The following is a 19,399-nucleotide window of genomic DNA, read 5'->3' as shown; positions in this document are numbered from 1 at the left end:
CACATTGTCTCTAGTTGTTGCCAACACTTCTTATGTCCCATGTTAAAACTCCCATAACAAAATCAACATATATAAATTACAGAAACTGACGAAGGAGCACTGTTAGAACAAGAGCAAGGGTATAAACAGGGGTATGTGCTGATCCAATATATAAAATGCACAGCTCTTGCCGGTATTATTCAGCACAATAAAGTTCATTTTATACTAATTAGAAAGCTTGCAGACATTTGCATACTAATCCACACTCTATGCGTAGATTACCAGAGCAGGCTCAATGAGATTTGAAAGCAAGCTTTCAGGAGAAAAAAAAAGGGAGAAAGAAGAGCAAAGATAACAGCCCGGCAATAGAAGACTATAACAGTGCATATACTTAAGGTAAAGCTTTTATCGCAAGGAGAAGACCTTTCTTATGTAATCTGTGATTTCATTCAGCTGTTATATCAGATGAGTGTTTGAGAAAAGAAAACCCATTTTGCGGAAAACGTTCTCCTGAAAAGGATAGACTGTTCTGTAGCATGCCCCAGAATGTTGAACTAGCTGAGTGGCACTGGAGGTCACTAGAATTATTTGACAAGTGGTACATCTGGTGTAACAGACAATGATACAGCCTTAACACTCATTTAGAGGTGTCGTTTTCCAACCTGACCCTCGTGGTAAAATGTTATTTTTCAATGTTATGAAACTTGATAGCTCTCTGGTGAAACAAGAATCTCCAGTTATAATATAATACCTCAGCAAGCACTGATGGACTTTGGAGACTGCAAGCTTCACCTCACCTAACAGCTTCTCACTGTTTTGCAGAGTCTGTCTTCAGTTGCTGCTCTGACTGCTTTATCAGGATAAATGCTGCTTATTACAGATTTCTTTAAACACCTTCTAAGGGCAGAAGAGTCATGTATGAGTTTGAGATTGCAGTGTTCTGGAGGGAAAAAAAACGTGTCGTATATTTTATCAATTCATGACAGCCTTATTATTGGCCATATCGTACAGTATGCACTGCTGCAAAATTATTGTAAGGTCTTAATACAGGCAGGCTGAATTTTACACCATAGGTATGCCATTAGATCTGTAGTATCAGAGAAGCCTACATCGCTAAATGCAATAAAAATGGAAAAAGAGAAACAGCATTAATGAAGATATATTTAAAAGTCTTGAATACCAAAAAACAATAAAGACAAAGGAGAGCTTGAATCCACTGCTTGGTCAGGAAATGAAAAAACCAGTGCAGCTGAAAACAGTCACTTGTATTAGGAGTGGGGGATACTCCAGTGCCTCCTGGAGAAATGTCCACTGACACACACAGTGCTGAGTGACACGGGTTTGACTCCCTCTGGCCCAGAGGAGAGGGGGCTTTAGAGAGTGAAGGTGTCAGAGGTGGCATCTCTGCAGCTAAAACCAATGAGGGAGGAAAGAGAGGAAGGGATAGAGGGGCTGGGGGGCTGGTCTTCAAAACCAGGCTCTGCCATCATTCAAAGCAGATGGCATCTTTCTTAATCTGTCAGGGCTTATTTTTGGGAGCTGGTCTCTGGCAGACCTCTTCATAATTGCTATTAGGCATGTGCAGGTCGTGCTCAGCCAAACCACCTAGGGTTTGGTTGGGAAAGCTCCAACCCAAACTTAGTGGCTCTCGTCCGTTTTCCTGCAAGCTTGAACTTGTGACAGGAACTGAAGATCCGTTTTATTTTCCTCTCTTTTCAAGATAACAGTTACAGCCCATATGTGACAACCTTCCTGAGTTTCAAGATCTCTTATATTTCAATAGATCTTTTTGTAAAAAATAAGTAATAGCTTCTGCTCATTACCACTAGAGGAGGCAGACCTTGGTACACTTCATAAGATGCCAATCCCCAAAATTTGTTTTGCTTACAGGACATACACACAAAGTTTTTGAATAAAAAAGAATACTGGGTCGGTTGATCGGCTCTCAATTTTGTTAAAACTGTTCTTATTTTTGTTCGAACTACAAAAACCCTTTTATTCAGCTTCAGCCACAACCATAGTGTGACCCCCAAGACTAAAAAATAAACCAGAAGCCCAAACCCCTCCAAACCCTTATTTAAGTGATTTAGTATTGTTAAATACTAAATCACTCTGGTAGTGCCAATAAGTATTATTTTACATAGGGGTATTCAGTAGTCCTTACAAACAGGGATTGGAAATAGCGACTCACAGAAAGGTGAACACAATCAAGCCAGCATCAACAGCTAGTTAAAACTGACATTTACAGCCCCGATTATTGAGTTGCAATTTTATGAATTGCACCTAATGGGGCACACTGAGGTAACTTTGCGTTTATATAACTGATACTATATAAACGGCAATTTGCATCCCCTAAAATGAACATTTGACAATCCCTCTCCCCCCCCCCACGCCACACAAACGCACACATACACACAGCTGCTGACTCAGACGAGATAATTACACGGACATTTCTTCTGCAGAAAGAAACAGAAGATGACAAGAGAAAAATGTGGGACTATTTCTGATGCACAAAAATCCTCTCGAATTGCCAGCTGTCTGAATATGGTAATGTGGCTGTAGATGCAGACCAGGCCCAGAACCTTTAATAGCACCTTACAGACTTATCTCTCCAATTCCCCTTATCCTCCTCTATTTTATGACTAGCTTTAGGAATGACCTCCAGCTAGGCCGGGCCCTTGTTCCATCAAGCTTTTTTTCCCCACTCTTTTTTTTTTCTTTCTTACAGAAAATAAATTAAAAAGGTGTGACCTTGCTGTGGGCTTGCAGGGAAAATGAGGCACATCTTGTCACGAGCTGAAGAGGCTATTTGAAACCCGGTTTGTTCAATTTGAAAGGGCTGCTGCTTCACTCCGATCAGGGGTCCAGATAACGGCGATGGGATGAAAAGGGGAGGGAAGAAACGTTTCTTTTTTTTTCCGGGAGATGAAATTAAAACACAGGCGATGGAGGTTCACTCAGAGTCAGAGCGCCTGCTTTGTGTGGAGGTTTTTATCTGGGGGTCCTATCAGCCACACCTTGTGCCAGCACAAGAGGAGGCACTTTCCTTTGCTCACACAGATCCCCGTTATACTGGGGATGGGACATGGACTGCTGGCTGATAGCGATCACAGGACATGTTGGCCAGGCAAACACTACACCCCTTCCTCACAGCAGGTCGCGGAGCAGAGGAAAACTCCCGCCCAGTTTTCATACACCTCTTGGCAAAAGGTTGCGAGTCACACTATCGCCATCTCCGTCATGTCTTCCTCAACTTTGCATTTGCAGGGCCGCTTTGCTATCGATATCAACTGGGCACGTGAGTCTCTTCAACTATTTCTTGATTGGGATCAGAAATGTATTTAGCCGGGTAAAGGGATTGTATCGGCTCTCTCAACAGTGTGTAAGCAGCTAAAATTGATTCACGGGAATGACTGCTTTACTAACATGCGTGTCCTCCTTTTCCAGGACGAGTGGCCTCAAGTCCTGTGGCTTTGGACTTCAAAACCTACTCTCAGTTTTGCTTGAATCCTTCCCTCCCGCGTTAGCAACTCTCCCTCGTCGTAAAATAGCTCCCCTTATTAAAAACGACACCTTTTTTTTTGCGGCTGCATTTGCGCTAATGCAGTGTAAATGTTTAATGAAAGGAAATGTAAATCTCATTGATTACATGTCACATTGCACACGCTGGAACACTTTTGCAACATGTCACAAACCCTACAAGCCACAATCCACACAACCAGAGCTGGGCAATTAGCAACCAAGGTGAAGCCTATCACTGTAGCTCAAGAAACTACACAAGTCATACATGTCAGAGCCTAATATATAGAGAGGTTTAAAGGTATCATGTATCATGGTCGTAATTAGGATTGGAATGCTGTATGTACCCACAATGCTACCACAATGTGCTTTAATTGACATAAGAAAGAAAGGATGATTAAAAGTTCCTTCCAAGAGCAACAGACAGCCACAACAAGGAGCCACACACTACCAGTCTGTAACGGTGAATTCAGAAAAGCCCAAAGAGCTCCAACAAAGGTCAGACTGACCTCAGGATTCGAGCAATGTCAGACTCATTAAATTCTAAGCTGTACAAAGAGCTATGACTTGCAGGCACTTGGACCTAAGAGGATTAAGGTAAGTGTCCCACCTAAAAGCCTACGAAAACAAAGATTAATCTGTGGACCTGAAGAAAAGCAGAATTTAACTTTAAGCACTGATGTAGAAAAAAAGGGGAAAAAAGAAACATTGATAACCTCATTGTGTTTTTCAAGGCATGAATACAAGTGGAAGTTAAAATTATGAGAAAAATGTAGCCTATTCATAGCTAAAGGCAGGGTTGGCTTACGAATACTACTTAAACACAATAACAACAGCACAGGCAGGGTAACCCAGATGTCTCTTAATAAGCAGGAGAGTTTCTCAGAACAGCTTATTACGCTTAATGATCATTTTATGCGGGGGATGTTTATCTCTGTGATTAATCAGTGTTTACCTATCTGATTTCCTGCGTCATTTCGATGAGTCAAGCCATACAGACACACAAGGAGGTTTGCTTATGGCGGCGTTCTTATTCTTCGCTCACGCACAGACGATTCCTTTTCACCTCCAAGAAAATGTTTTACGTTGATTCTGTTCTGAAAGCTACAGCTGCTCCAACCACTCCATCACACCCACCATCCCATGTAGTGCACACTTCGAAAGAAATGGCCTGGGATTCGCATTACAGGATAAAAATGAAACCCAGCTGAAGTGTGAAAAACTGTAACAAAATGTAGTTAGTCTCTAATCGTAGTGTCATCAGAGCTGGCTGGACATGATGGCTATATTTCCCAATGCCCGGCTCTGCGTTCAGCTGTTTCTCACCAAATTCTATGATTGAAACCTGCATGTTCTCTATGTCGTTCTGCACTGCCCAAGATAATAATAAATCATAGAGCTTTATGATGTGCAACATCATTTCTACAAGTGATGCTACTCTTCCTTGAGGAGCACATGCTTCAAAATGGTGACCTCTTGCTGAGTGTCCTGAAATCTCTCCAGATTTTTTCACACAAGGGTAGAATACTCAGTAGGAAAAAAACAATCAAATTAAAAGCTTTGGGGGCAATCTTCGACCTCTTAAAGCAATGATCTTACATGATATTTATCCATGATCTGAGAAAGCAGATACCAAAATTTGAATTTGTCACCAATGTTACAATTTGGGTTGAGTTTTGGCCTGGGATGCCTTCTGTTTGGAGTGTTCTTGTTCTCTGGGAGTTCCAGTCTCCTCCCACAGTCCAAAGACATGCTGGAAGGGTTAACTGACATCTCTTAATTGTCCCTGGTGTGTGTGATTACGCATGCACCTTCCCTGTGAAGGACTGGCATCCTGGACAGGGAGTAAGTTAACTTGTCCCTGCCAGATTGGACTCATTCTTAATCTGCCTGGGACAAAGTTATTATTTGAAATGGATGGGTGCATATTAAGAGGTCACAAGACAAAAAGTGCTGGAAATTATATTTGTTTTGCTTGGACAAAGAATAGAACCATAAAGTACTAATCCATTATCTCCTTAAGCAAGAACTCATTGACAATGAGTACAAAGCTTGAAAGACTAGTTACAGAGCTATATTTTCATGAAGTCTATATTTACAGAGAAACCACTGGATGGAACTTCTATTCTGAAGGGAAAGGGGAGCAGTTTCCATCTGGAGAACGCATGCAATGTTGGCAAATTTGCGTCCTGATGATGAAGAACATATTGAAGGTCAATTTGAGCAGTCAATCCCTAGATCTGCTGCAAAACGTAGGGAACAGCTGCTTTAACAAGCAGCATTGTCTTTAATCAGACACTGACTTCCAAGAGGAGAGATCGGGTGCATTTCACATATTTTTTTCACAACCCACTGTGATTTCAAGAAAAAAGACTCACGCACACAGATCAGTGTAATATCTGAAATAAACAGTCAGTTATTAAAAGTCACTCCAAAAAAAGGTTTATAAGAAGATGTTATACTCCCGTCCCAACAAGAGACCCATCAAACCTTAAATCTTTATGCGGCTTAACCTGCATTGAATCGATACCACACAGGAGGCTTGTGCCGAGTGCCTCCTGGTAAGAGCATGTGGGGTTCCAGGCCTCACCTTGGCCGATCCAGAGGCTGCCACGTCACTGGCCAGAGAGCCACTCTCACTCCTCAAGGACTGCAGGTCACTGTGGAGGTCCTGTCCATCCGAGGGGCTCTTCCACCCGGGATCGTCCGGACACCACACTGCCTCACCGGCTCGGGGCTTTCCCAGAGCTGCAATCTCCTCCCACTTCCCCTGCGGAACACCACAGAGGCAGAAAGTAAGGCCGAATGTTGATGTATACAGAATACAGTACCCTGCCTTTCACTCCTATGTGCAAAAAACACTTGAATTGCTGGATTCAAATCTGACTACTCTGGTTACAAATACAGACAAACAGCACTACTACATCACATGTTGGGCAGTATAGTGCAGCAGGTGAGCCCTGGGTCACATGAAAGACAGGTGCAGGTTCGAGACCCTGCTGCGGACATTACTTTTGTACCTTGACCGAGGTATGACACCCCAGTTGCTCCAGTCCACCCTGCTGTATACGTGGGGACCAGCATTGCTGGGGGTGATCTCTGTGATGGACCAGTGTTCTATACTCACTTGCTCTCTAGTCCCCTTAACACTACAGACACCAGGATGAGCTCTGATATGGACTTTACCTTTTACTGCATCATAAAGATGCAATTGTTATCACTGGCTATCCCTTGCAGTACAGGATTGGCTTCTACGATCCTGAAAGTGACCCATGACAGGATTTGCACACTCACTGGCAAGTAGATATAATAAATCTAATAATACATATATATAATAACACAGGTGGGTAGCTGCGTCAGCATGTGTAGGCTGCAAAGGAACAAGTAATAGGTTTATTCCATGCTGAAAAGAGAAGAAAAAAAACACAATGTTTCGGCCGTGGAGCCTTCTTCAGGTATGAGGTAAAAAAAAGAGGCTTTAACCCATACTCTGCTATAATGAAACATTCAGCTGCTTCTCTTCTTCGTATTGTAATTGTCTATTGCTTGCAACACTGTTGGATACGCCAGCCCCAGTCTGTGCATATACCCCAGAGGTAGGGCAGTCTGGGTGCAAAAGCCCAAAAGCACTGTCTATACACAGACACCTACTGAAGAAAACAACTATTCCAATTCAGACACTAGAAGAAGCCTCACTATGGTGAAAGAGTCATGTCAGATTCTGAGAGCTGCCAGCCATAGGCTGCTGAAGAGAAAAACTTGACCAAACTTTCCAAAATGTGGATTCCTGCTGTTACCACCATTGGCTTCTGAGTAACAACCTGCTAAACGTCACGCAAATTGGATTTTATCAGGTCTGTATGAAGCCACAAAAAAGCATAATATTTCAATAGCTATGAAGTTGAAGAGTGTTTACAATTCGAATGAAAAACCTTAGCCTGGCAAAGACAGTTAAGATACAAAAGGAGAATAATTATGCAGTAAAGCAGGTACATTATTATAATAACACCAATCATGAGATCAGTCATAATCCAAAGGACAAATGGTGCTCGGTTTTAGTCAAGAATAGGAAAATAGTAATACTGGAATCACTATGTGGGGATTTATTAAGCAACATCTGAAAAAAAACACATCCATTTGTTTTATTCTGACATATTAATTTCTCTTTTTTCTTCTGAATAATTATTATATTACATTATAGCCTAGAGAACTATAATGGGCTCTATTAATTCAACATATTTTTTGACTTATGCTAAATTTCTCAATTGTTCTCACATTTTGTATTTAAATATTTCATAAGCAGATGTGAGAAAGAGAACAAAGGTCTGTCAGTTAAATGAAAAATAATTGTTTCTTAGCTAATTTGCACTATGAATTTTCTATGCCCTTTATTGGCATATCATGTACTACTCAGAATATAATACAAATGTACAAAATGATTTTTATTATTCCCAATGACCACTGCAAATGCAGATAAATTCAAAGACGACAGAGAAAAATACATTTTCTGGCAAGTGCACAGTATCTCCTTTTATATAAACCCTATTGCTTTTGTGCCTAGTATATGCAGTGTGCATTAAACACACACACACACACACACACACACACACAAGTTTTCCCTCAATACCCACCAAAAACGCATCTACTCAACATGATAAAAAAACAGCAGCATCAGTTTCAATAAGAGCACTGGCTTTCAAATTGCTTTGGTGTCCTACAAAATTACCATATGAGAGACTATTTACAACTCTACAAAATTTCTATCTGTTTCTATGAAAGTTACGTCCATCGCTATCATGGAACAAAATGAAAAGCCTGCCTTACTTGTTGCATGCAATTAAGCCTCAACAAAAGACAGCACAGGCAGTTTAACATTTCATAGGGCTGTAATTATTCTTTAACTGTTAGAAAGTGCTGTCCCCTAGGAACTAATTACTGAAAAGCGCTCATCACACACAAGATATATACAAACAAATCCTTCAAGCACAAAGTAAATGTTTAAAGATTAAAAGGGACGAATACAGGAAGCCATACCAATCAGTTTGGTTCAGTTAATTACTAATAAGAATTGCAGCCCCGTTGTGTTAGATAATTATGACACCAAATCACACCTCAAAAGAAGGGCCTCTGGCTGACTGTAATATAGATCTAATAATCAGTGTAAAAGTAATCAAGCAAAAATGTAGATAGGCTGCTAGGGATGTGTATAGCACAACAGGCTTATTAACGGTATTACATGATAGCTTCAAGAACACAGGGAATCATGTTAATATGGGTAAAACATCATTTGAAGGCAGAGAGAGAAATTGAAGTGTTCCTATTAACCTTCCCACCTGAGGTGCAAGCCACTGAATTCAGCTAAGAAGGCTTCACACCGGCAAGAGGGTACATACTGTAAATAAAGCCAAGAAGCTTGCTTGAGTACTACATCCAGGAGCTGGGAAATTTAAATTCTGCTTCTTCAGTCTGCGCAAATGCCTATTTTGTCGGAATTTCACTCCAGTCTCTCCTTGTCAAGAGAGCCCGAGGCCCCTGTAGAAAAAAAACATGACCAATTCCCAGGCCAGCTTCACTTTGCATTCTGCACCGCGGTGACATTTGTTTTGGGAGCAAAGAGCTAATTGCCATACAAGTGACTTTTCTGAGCTCCTATTTTTTCCCCCACTTTAGAAGAGGCAATCAAACTGCCCTGCAAATATGAAAGGCTACTACAAGCCTATTACCTGGTCAGATTTAAAAAGGACAAATGTGATGTCAACCACCAAGTAACCAGGCATGACTCTTTGGTTTCTATTTGTATTGTCCTTGAGATTATTTTGTGTCCCTGCCTTATGTGATCTGAGCCAAAACCTCACAATCCTATTGAGGTAAATTAGCATTTAATTTCAAACCACAGCAATGTAAACCCTCTAATGCCGTGTCTGAAATGGATTGCTTCTGAAAACGGTATAGGTTTTATAGTGGCTGCATCAGACAAGAGCACAGATTATATATTTATAGTCTATATACATTTTGACAAAATCTAAGAAAATGTTACTCTGCAGTAGAACAAAAGGTTATGCCAACATTCAGTGACATAGGAGAAAACAGCTTTTAGGATATAAAACTTAAAATGAGACAAAAGCTTCATTTATGCATGACAATTTACCCATTCAATAATGAAGTTCTGCCTCTTTACGTTACCTGTTCATGCGTCCAGTCAGTCTTTCCACATGCTCTTCAGCTGAAGTGGTTAAATTATGCACAGTAGGATGCAATATTTCTTGCCAGATTCTAATACAACTCCGATCATCAGACACTCTTGCATTTAGCAGTTCTCCATTGAAGAGATGTTCAGGGGACATTTCAAAAGCAGGGAGAAAGCAGCCCCAACAAGGGACTAAAGTTAGCCCAAATCATTCCCAATAAAGGCGTTGCTCGATTTGGAATGAACAAAACAAAAACAGAGTTTGCAGCGTGCGCGTTCTCTTTTTTGTTTTTGTTTTATGGATCACACAGTTTGATTTGAAACACAATTAACTGCTTGCAGCTCATCTTGCCAAGGAGAGACTGTCCAGGCGAACACTTCCACTGCACTGGTTTAGATCGAGAACACGGAGCTTCAGAACACAAGATATCCAAATGCAATTACTGTAATGCCAATTTGGTGTCAAAATGTGTCTGAATGAGAGAGACAAACAAAGCTGTATAAATCCCATTTGGTTCAGAAGCTGCCCACATGGAAAGTTACCAACTAGTGCTAATACTGCTAATAGGATGTTCCACTCTAAATGGAAGCTCATGTTAATACCAAGATTTTCATTCATGCTGGAAATTGTAGTTTTAAATTACAGTTTAATGCTTTAGATTTTTAATAAAAAAGCCCCCCGCGTTAAAAAAAACCTTCACAGCAACACAAAAATTACCACAGTTTCAGCATTGAGCTTCAGATTCCTATTGTCAACCAATTACTGTGCAATCTCTTTCTTATGACTGAATAGCTCACTGTTAGCAAATAATGAAAAGGCAATTATAGCAAAGCTGTGTTCATATTACCCTCTTCATTTTATGCGGGCTGTAATTATTGTCAATCCTAGAGGCTTACTCTACCATGTAAGAGGCACTAGGGAAGAAAATGGAGTGGGCTGGTGCATGGAAAATTGCAAATGTCACAGCTACCTTTTTATCAGCACCGCTAGACCTTTACTGTTAAAAAAACCCACACACACACGTACGTGCACACACACAGAGGAGCGCGCGCGAGAACCTCGATGTGTGTTTTGCAAATTCTTTACCTCAAGCTGTTGCAGTCATTGAAGTACAGCACTGGCGACGTGGAAAAAAAAATCATATAGTGCTTTTGTTCTTTTTTTTTTACCAATAATTCCCAGAAGACCCTGCTTTTTCTGCTAGTGTCTGTCTGGAAAAGAAAGCCATGGAAATATTCCTTTTGCCACGGCTCCCATTAACTGTCTCCATGCTGTTCGCTAATGGGGAGTGGCATATAATTGATTCACTTTATGAGTTTTGATCTGTAATACTGAGAGGGAGTAAACCACATATGGACACCCTTCCTGGCATAAAACAATGTAAAAAAAGGGAAAGAAAGGGATTGTGACACGCATGACAAGGGGCTGGCAGCGTTATTATTTTAATGGGCGACTTTGACCCTTAAAAATACATTTCATCAATGCCTCCCTTAGTAACGATACAGAAAGTACATCATTAGAGCTTCACATCAATAAAGGCTGTGCATATAAAATACTAAAGTTGCTCAAGTGGCAGTGAGGAGAGAGAGAGGGGGGAAAAGAGAAAAGAAAATCTTTTGTCAATACACTCACACACATCCATGACAAATCAAAGAGAATAAACAATGTCATGATTTTACTATACCTAGACAGCCAGGAAGCAAAATTACAAACATGATTTTGACAACTGAAGATTCAAGGTCAGCCTTAAAGCACCTTAACTGCACTGTTTAAAGCTGCACACCAAATTCATGTAGACATTCTTGTATCTGGCATGCACATTTATAATAATTTCTTGAAAGTTTTTCAGAAGCTGCTGCTCCTTTCGTGTTTAACAAGATGCTTGAAAGGGCACATGAAGAAAAGTAGATTTTTTTAAGAAAACGCGTTGCATACATAAGCCGCCGAATCTGCTTTTCAAATCAGTAGTGAAGGCTGTCACTGCCATATTCGTCTTCTAAAGTAATAAAATTTCCCACCAGGTTCATCTCAAAAGGAAATGTTGCAACATCAAATCAGGATTCAGCAGAAAAAGGCATCTTTTAACTTTCTGAAACTCTTTAAGTTCTAAGAGACAACATTCATGAACAACTAGTTTATTTATTCCTTTTATTTATTTATAATTTATCCATGCTACAGAAAAACAAGGTAGTTGTGCCAGCTTTTTTCACTGTCGCTAGCACAGTCAGTGTTATTCTACTATATTTGCCTTCAGAAGCTTTGCTGTAGTCACATTCTTTAGTTTCTAGCCATGCAGCAATTAGATACGGTTAATATGCCATTAAAGAATGCAAGGAAACAATAGCTCATAATCACATGAGAACAAGCTAAATGTTTTCTTTTTTAAGTTACATCTTTCCATCTTCATGAAGGCCAGTCATACAAAACATGGTTTCTCTTGTGAAAGAATACAGATACAAGCTTAAAAAACAAAGCTAAAAAATAAAATAAATACAAAATAAGGAGTCTGAAGTCCTTACCATCACCACAGCACAGCAAATTCTCAGTGGTGTCTGAGAGGGCATTCATAAGGCAAGTATTTCAGCGAGCATGCTTTCCTGTGGTTTGTCTTTGTGGTTCACTCTCTGGAGATTAATACTGTGGGTATTAGTAGGTCTAAACTACAATGATTTGCACTTTGTGAGATTTAGTCTTTGTTCTGCTACAATGTATAGCACCCTAAATTAGAAGTAACAACAGTACAAAGTGTAAAATAGGTTTAAGAAACTTGTCAGTTCCAAAAATTAGTCTGTGCTGTACTTGTTTCACATAGGGTACATTTTGTCACATAGTGAAACCAGAAAGCAATAATAGAACACAAGACACTATTCAAATAACGTGTCCTAGTAATCAGTATGATTTACAATAGTGACACTTTTAGGTAAATGGCTCTGGGGTTAGGCATGTGTTGTTATTTTTTGTTTTTTAAAGGGAAAAATAAAACCTAGAGCCTAGTTTCCTAGTTTACACAGAGCTGACAAAGAAACGAAGCTTTAATGCCATCATTGTCACAAGACCTTGAAGTGAGTGTCCTCCATATTGAATAACACAGGCACAATTCTGTTTGAAGTTTGCTGTGTTGCTGTACCATATTTCATATTCATCACCTTGATGTTCTCTGAAAATGTCTGGATGCAGCCCTGCAATATGCATTACAGCAGAAAAAAAAATCCTGGCAGTTCTGGAAACCTTTTGGGTTAGGGATAATTATTTTTGCTACTTATCAGTCCAAAAACAGGTAGTCTGGATCTGAAAAATCGTGATGAAATCTAAAAAACTGAAATTATAGCTAATTAGACGAAATACAGTACAAAAGTAGCTTTAATATCCTGAAAGGCAGGCTGATAAATAAACATGCAATATTCTGTAAGCTAGTAGAAGTCTTTAGTTATCAGAATCATCTTCCAGTTATTTTCTTTGATTAAGTGCCAGAACCCTGATATCCCCGAATGTTCAAAGTCCTGCTGCAGATTGAATAAAACTATCTGGCACTTTAAACTGTAATCTGTGCCGTAAGTCCTACCAGCCTGCCAGCCTATGGCTATGGAGATATGACCTTACCATTAATATTCATGCAATGAAAAGAGCCCAGAAAGACAGAGTTTACAAAGCTAAACAATGTCTAAAACGCATTACTGGCTCAGATATTTTAATGTGACTAATTACACTGTTAAATCTTAACCTCGAATGAGACAAATCCATCACCACTAAAAAATACTAAGTTGGTGGTCCAACTGCAAGGCAGAGGGAAATCATATACTTCATGATATAATCAAGACTATCTTCTTCTTTCACTTAACATTCAATATTATTTAAACAGAATCCACCTGTATTCTCAAAGATACCAGAACATTGTATCACGATGATAAAAAAGAAACTACCACAATAATAAATGTGTCTATGTACAAAAGATGTATATAGTCATACACTAAGTGGACAGTTATATATCTAAAGCAACAACAACACTGTCAGCAATAATAATAAATGGATGCTATAATTGTGAAGCTGCCTGTTGTTTTTGGAACGGAAAGATACAAACTGTGTTTCAGTTGGAAAATGAAACCTTATTACTCTTTACTTCCAGTTTCAAAAATAAAAATGACACAAAATGATTTATTGGGAAATTCTGTATAATGTCAATGCATGCTGATGCATCCCACAGGCATACTAATAAGCTCCATGACATAATAACTTGTTATATCACACCAGCGGGACACTAAAATTATTCCAAAGATAACACAGCGCAACACCCTGAGCAGCAGGAAACTTCCACAGCGCCTTTTAGATCTTTAATAGTCACTAATCATGGGCTCGCCTGGAAAAGGCGAAGAGGAAATACAATGTTTTAAACGCGAGACAGTTAACGCAGCTCTCATCTCAAAGGAGCTGATAAATTACCCACAAGGGGAAAAGTCCAAGTGTACATGAAAGTTATGCAGTGTGTGCTCGGTAAGCAGAGCCTTATGAGAAAAACACATAAATGGGTAACATACCCTCTTCCTAGGGCTGCTTCCTTGTCTCGCAATTAACCTTGCGTACTTAAAAATAAACCCATGTATTTAGAGATGGAAATCATGAAAGCCAGAACTGTACAATCTCCAAATACATTGTTTGTACACCATATAGGTTCATAAGGGTTCAAATTACATTTGTTCTTGTGTATATGGTAAGGAACAAAAGCACTCTGTGCCTCATACAGGTGAAACCTGAATAAAAGAATCAGACAATCGCAAAAAGCACAAATGTATTTCTACACTGCTTTTTTTTTATTATTGGCAAATATCCGTTGTTGTTTTTTTTTTAAATCTGACCTCTCAAATAAAAAAATGGATTAAAAAAAATTGTATATTAAAATACAAATTGGACAGTGCAGCTGATTGCACCATCCAGTGTGTGTCTGTACGTGCTGCAGCTGGAATCAGTTCCAGAAATAATAAGACGAACAGTTCGCATTGGGATGCATCAGCTGAAGAATGTCTGAGTACCATGAGAACACAAGAAAGGCCACAAATTAGAGCAGGCCGTCTGGCCCATCTACCAGCTAATTGATCTGCGGATAATCAGCCATCCATTTCTTGAAAGAAGCCAGGGTATTGACTTTGACAACATGGCTGTGTAGGTTGTTCCAGACCCACAAACCACATCTGGCTACATATCAATGGCATGTATAGGTGAATAAATACACACACAGTACATACACACGCATGCTACGTATGCTCATGCTGTATACTACACAGAACAGTATGCATGTGCTCATTTAAACTGTAATAGACAACAGAGCCCCATGCTTCCTGAGCTAAAGACACAATGGATTTAATGATACGTTTCTTTATAAACAGCACCAGCTCTATCTGAAGACACGACAGCATTGCCGTGCTTCTAATTATGCAAAGGGATCCAAACTTCTCTCACAGCACTGATTTGTCTGCTGTTTAGTTCAGTGGCTTCACTTATCCTTTAATTAGCCTGTAGAACTACAGAATGCATAGGATAACAAACTGGCTGCCAGCTAGGACTACAGTCATGCAATCAAAACTGCCGTGACATCAAAAAAAATAACAGGCATAAAACCATTATCAGCCCTTCCATTAGGCAATTTGTGCCTGGGATAATACTGGGGGAAAAAGAACACAATTTAAAATGGGAGTTCAGTGTTGAAACCATTTTACATGCTGTGGTTTCAGCATCTCTACAGAAAAAGTCATTCCTACGTAACTATAGGAGAGTTGCACTGCACTGACTAGGAAAAGTTGGATCATAAGATGACATTTCATCATTTTTTATTAGCTGGATGTCCTGGTATGTGATTAGACTTGACTAATTTGCTGCAGGCTATTATTTTCATAGACAGCCGTCAGGCTCTGTAGGCCTGCAGTGCCTGACAGATACACACATCAGCCTTCTTGACCTTGTGAATCCATGTTAGCAAAAACTCTAATCTGAGGTTTGAAGTGAGAAGGGGACTTGGAGAAGGTCTCTCAATGTGCAACCTTACAACAGAATCCATTTGTGTTTTTGGAACTGTAAACCTGGTTTTCACGTCCACTTAAAACATTTTTAAAGACTACACTGAGAACTCGCAGTTTTCAATATGGTAGCAGTTGTAAATTCTAGAAACAAAAATCTGTGATTGTATTTTATTTCCTCACTGTACAGTATGAGAGAACTTCCACCTGGACGCCAGATTCACACAGCTTTTATAAATCCCCCTCTAATATTCTAATAAACTTGGTAAGGAAAGAGAAATCAAAGCACTTCCTGGCTGCCCATAGCATAGCTTCTGAAGACAAACACTATTTTTAGGTTTTAACATAAACCAGCAGTCCCAGATTAAACCAGGCCATTGTACTCACAGATGTTGTGATAATCATAAAAGAACTGACCAATACCGAGTCTTCTAAAGACTTCCTTTCCGATGACGTTGTTGCTGGGTCTGTGTATCAAAGTCAGACTGACCAACAGGTGACACCAATTAGGACAGAGTACAAAGGTTCCAGTTTGCAGTATTTCACAGTTGTCCTCCACAGCCAAGAGAACCAATTCATTTATGGAAAGAAATAAGGCCTGCTCTTCATGATCTTCTCTGAAAATTCCCATTTGTTGAAATATGTTCTGAAACGTTATTGTAGCGGCCATTCTTATTCCTTTTAAGCTTCAATGAACTCGTAAAAGAAAGAGAAAACATCTTTAAATCACTCATAAGTGTAAGATTTCAAATTCTTAATTGAAAGGGGCATTTAAGAACAGCTGGCCTCTTGGAATATGAAGTAATAGGACAATTCATTGTTGTCTCACTGTTGACTCATCTTATTGGAAAAAATAAAGAAAAAAGTGCCTTTGTTTTCCAACCTGTTTTTTTATACTTGCCCTTAAATTACATATATTGAAAAAATGTCTTATTGTTCTTTTAATTTACCAATTATACAGGACTAACACCAGCGGGGTTTATTATTATTTCATGTTTTGTAGGTCATGTGTTATTCATTACTAATTCGTACAGAGTTGTGCTCCCATGAGCTCAGAGTCTCACCTGAAATCTTTAAGTGTTACAAACTCTATTGAGCTCAGCTTTGATTGTCTTCCACACTGTGTTAATTAACTCATTATACTTCCAGGGGCCTTTTGTTTGTCTTCTTTGGAAAGCATTTACAAAGAAGAGCTTAAATGAGATGCAATGTTTGCTCTGCAGTAGAAATCCACATTGGAAACCAAACACTAGGAGAAGAGTCCAAATACCATTAATTCCTGCTGTCTCCTCCTCCCAGATCTTTTCAAGTGGGATGCCTCCTCACTGAGGAGACAATTTCTTATTTCTCTGGAATAACATTTAAATGACTTAAAAATTGTGCCCCAAATGGAACTCCAAATGCAGTCATCCTACAAGAAAAAAAATCTTATTTAAAGCCTATTTTACATGCTGAAGGGCAACAAGATGTTCTTTCAGTACTGCTGGAAATGGGAAAAAAAAAGAATAAAGATATTTCAATGTCAGCAAATCTTATAATACCCAGTATTACAATTTTCCACTAAATTTTTGGACACACATTCATTCTTTTTTGTATTATTATTATACTAGTAATCTATTCACACTTTGCGTCCTTTGTGTAACATAATGTAGAAAATGACGGTGGAATGAGTAATTATCCATTTAAATACATTTATCTAACAATTTGCTCTATTGAAGTCCTTGACAAGCACCTAATAATTTGCAGTCTTCTCGTCCGTGCCTCTGAGAAAGCACAGTTTCAGCTGTCAGAAGTGTTTTAACCCTTGAGCAGTGTCAGATTTCTCCCAGAATGTTATGTGTTACATGATCAGTAGGGTCAGCATCTCGTTCAATATAATAATAAAGGACATACTTCAAAACGTAATTCAGCTACAGAAGCACTGCAGTCACTCTGTTGCTGGAGATCTATTGAACTCTGTGACTAAGACATTCCAGAACCCCAGACCCCCACCACACAAAAGAGCAATGCACTATATAAAAAGACGAAATGCAGCCCACAAAATATTTCTCAGAGACAAATCAGTAGATATATGGACAGTTTGGGGAATACACTGAATAAAAAAAAAAACAGGCTGCAAAATACCTCAGAGTTACTGAAGGGTAGTCAAAGGTGTGGAAGGCATACACACTACAGTACGTTTCTAATACTCACATTTGGAAACACACATGGTGTAGCAGTTTTAAGAAAAACAGGACAGTCCGACTTGGAAGCTGACATCTGAGCAAATCAGACAAGCTCCAGCGTGATTAAGCACTTCACGTAGAAGAGTATGTCACTCCTGATGTCACATGGTCTCTGCGCTTTAAGGAATGGTACTTATGACATTCTTGTTCCAGTTCGAGTTTTGAATAGTTTGGGTTTTTTTTTCCCCATCAAGGAAAAAACTTGGCCTCCAAAGGGGGGGAAAACAAAATGACCACTGTGAAATGAAATAAATTATGACCACAGGCAAAAAAAAAAGGGTTTAATGAAGGGATCCTAATTTACAACTTAGCAGAGCTTTCTTACTTTCACAAATTGAGAGAAACCAGACCCGGAGCCAATTCAAGTGGCTTAATAAAAGCCATTAAAGAAGGTGCCCATAACTTAAAGAGGAAAAAAAAAAGAGATGACCTTTTTGTTTGACTGCAAATGGAGAAACAGCAGTCAGGAAGCTGCACAAACTTTTTTTTCCCCCAACAAAAAAAGTAAAACATAAATTTTGATTCAACAGTCAGGATACAAACATGTTGTGAAAATATTTCTTTAAATGGGCCTTTTCATTTGCCAGCAGATTCATTTTAGAACTAAGCAACCTTTGTTTTATTGTTTAATAAGCTAAACTAATTAACCTAATTAATTTAATTCAGAACTTTTGATTCTTTTAATTGTTCACACGGCAGTTCAAGCCATTTTGAAACCCTTAATTTGTATTGTATTGAAAACCAACAACGTTGTAAAATCTGCTCTGCGTCTCCTATGCGTCCCTATTAAATTAAGAGATGTGTTGCAATAACTAAAGCACACCCCCCCCCCCTCCCAGCACCTGCAATGATAACAGCCGAGCTGGCAGAAGAAGGTATTTCCAACGTTTGCTATACGGAACGAAATATCAGACTTAACGATCCAGAAAACTCCACGATGTTAATAATGATAAAAATCTGCAGGGAGTTGGATTAAAAATACCGTTATCCTGGAATGTTTTCACACTGGATTAATATCTGCCACTTTCCAGTAAGGTGCATTCTCCCACATACTTTAAACCCAGCCAAACACTAAGCACTGTAAATTGCATATCGGGCACTAATGCAGGCTCCTAATCCTATTTGCATTCATATTAGTTCCTAGGTATCTTCATCCTTAGATTTGCTTATTTGGATGCCTCTGTGAGTCAAATAACCTTATGCATGATATCAGTATCTTTAGAATTCCCCATCTATAAACCCAATTTCTTTTGAATACACTTCCTATGAGCAGGTAAAGGTACTCCACAAACTTATTTGAAAATGGGTACAGATCAGTAAACATGTACATTCCAAGACGAGTAATGGAGTCTATCACAGACATACTTGCTAGAGAATTAAATTCTCATATAGGATCCCCAGTGGAGTTTTTATGGCTTAAATCCCTGCAGACTGATTTGTAAATCCTCACCTTAAACACCCATGCTTCTGTGCATACACTGTA

At 39.2% G+C, this 19,399-nt stretch overlaps 1 protein-coding gene across 1 annotated transcript in view; it reads right to left on the bottom strand.

Annotated features, from left to right (window-relative positions):
* Positions 1-5,732: 5,732 nt before the first annotated feature.
* The window catches only part of LOC148817289 (uncharacterized), a 35,669-nt gene continuing 22,002 nt past the window's right edge, over positions 5,733-19,399 (bottom strand). Inside the window, exons 4-5 of the mRNA XM_088939171.1 lie at positions 6,089-6,268; positions 5,733-5,741 (exon numbers count right to left, since the gene is read on the bottom strand). Coding sequence (XP_088795297.1) covers positions 5,733-5,741; positions 6,089-6,268 — 189 coding nt within the window. The remainder of the gene's footprint in view (positions 5,742-6,088; positions 6,269-19,399) is intronic.

Source organism: Atractosteus spatula, chromosome 21 (genome assembly GCF_055471065.1).
Source record: "Atractosteus spatula isolate fAtrSpa1 chromosome 21, fAtrSpa1.hap1, whole genome shotgun sequence".
In the NCBI taxonomy this organism is placed as follows: domain Eukaryota; kingdom Metazoa; phylum Chordata; class Actinopteri; order Semionotiformes; family Lepisosteidae; genus Atractosteus; species Atractosteus spatula.
This window is presented reverse-complemented; position numbering and strand designations above follow the sequence as displayed.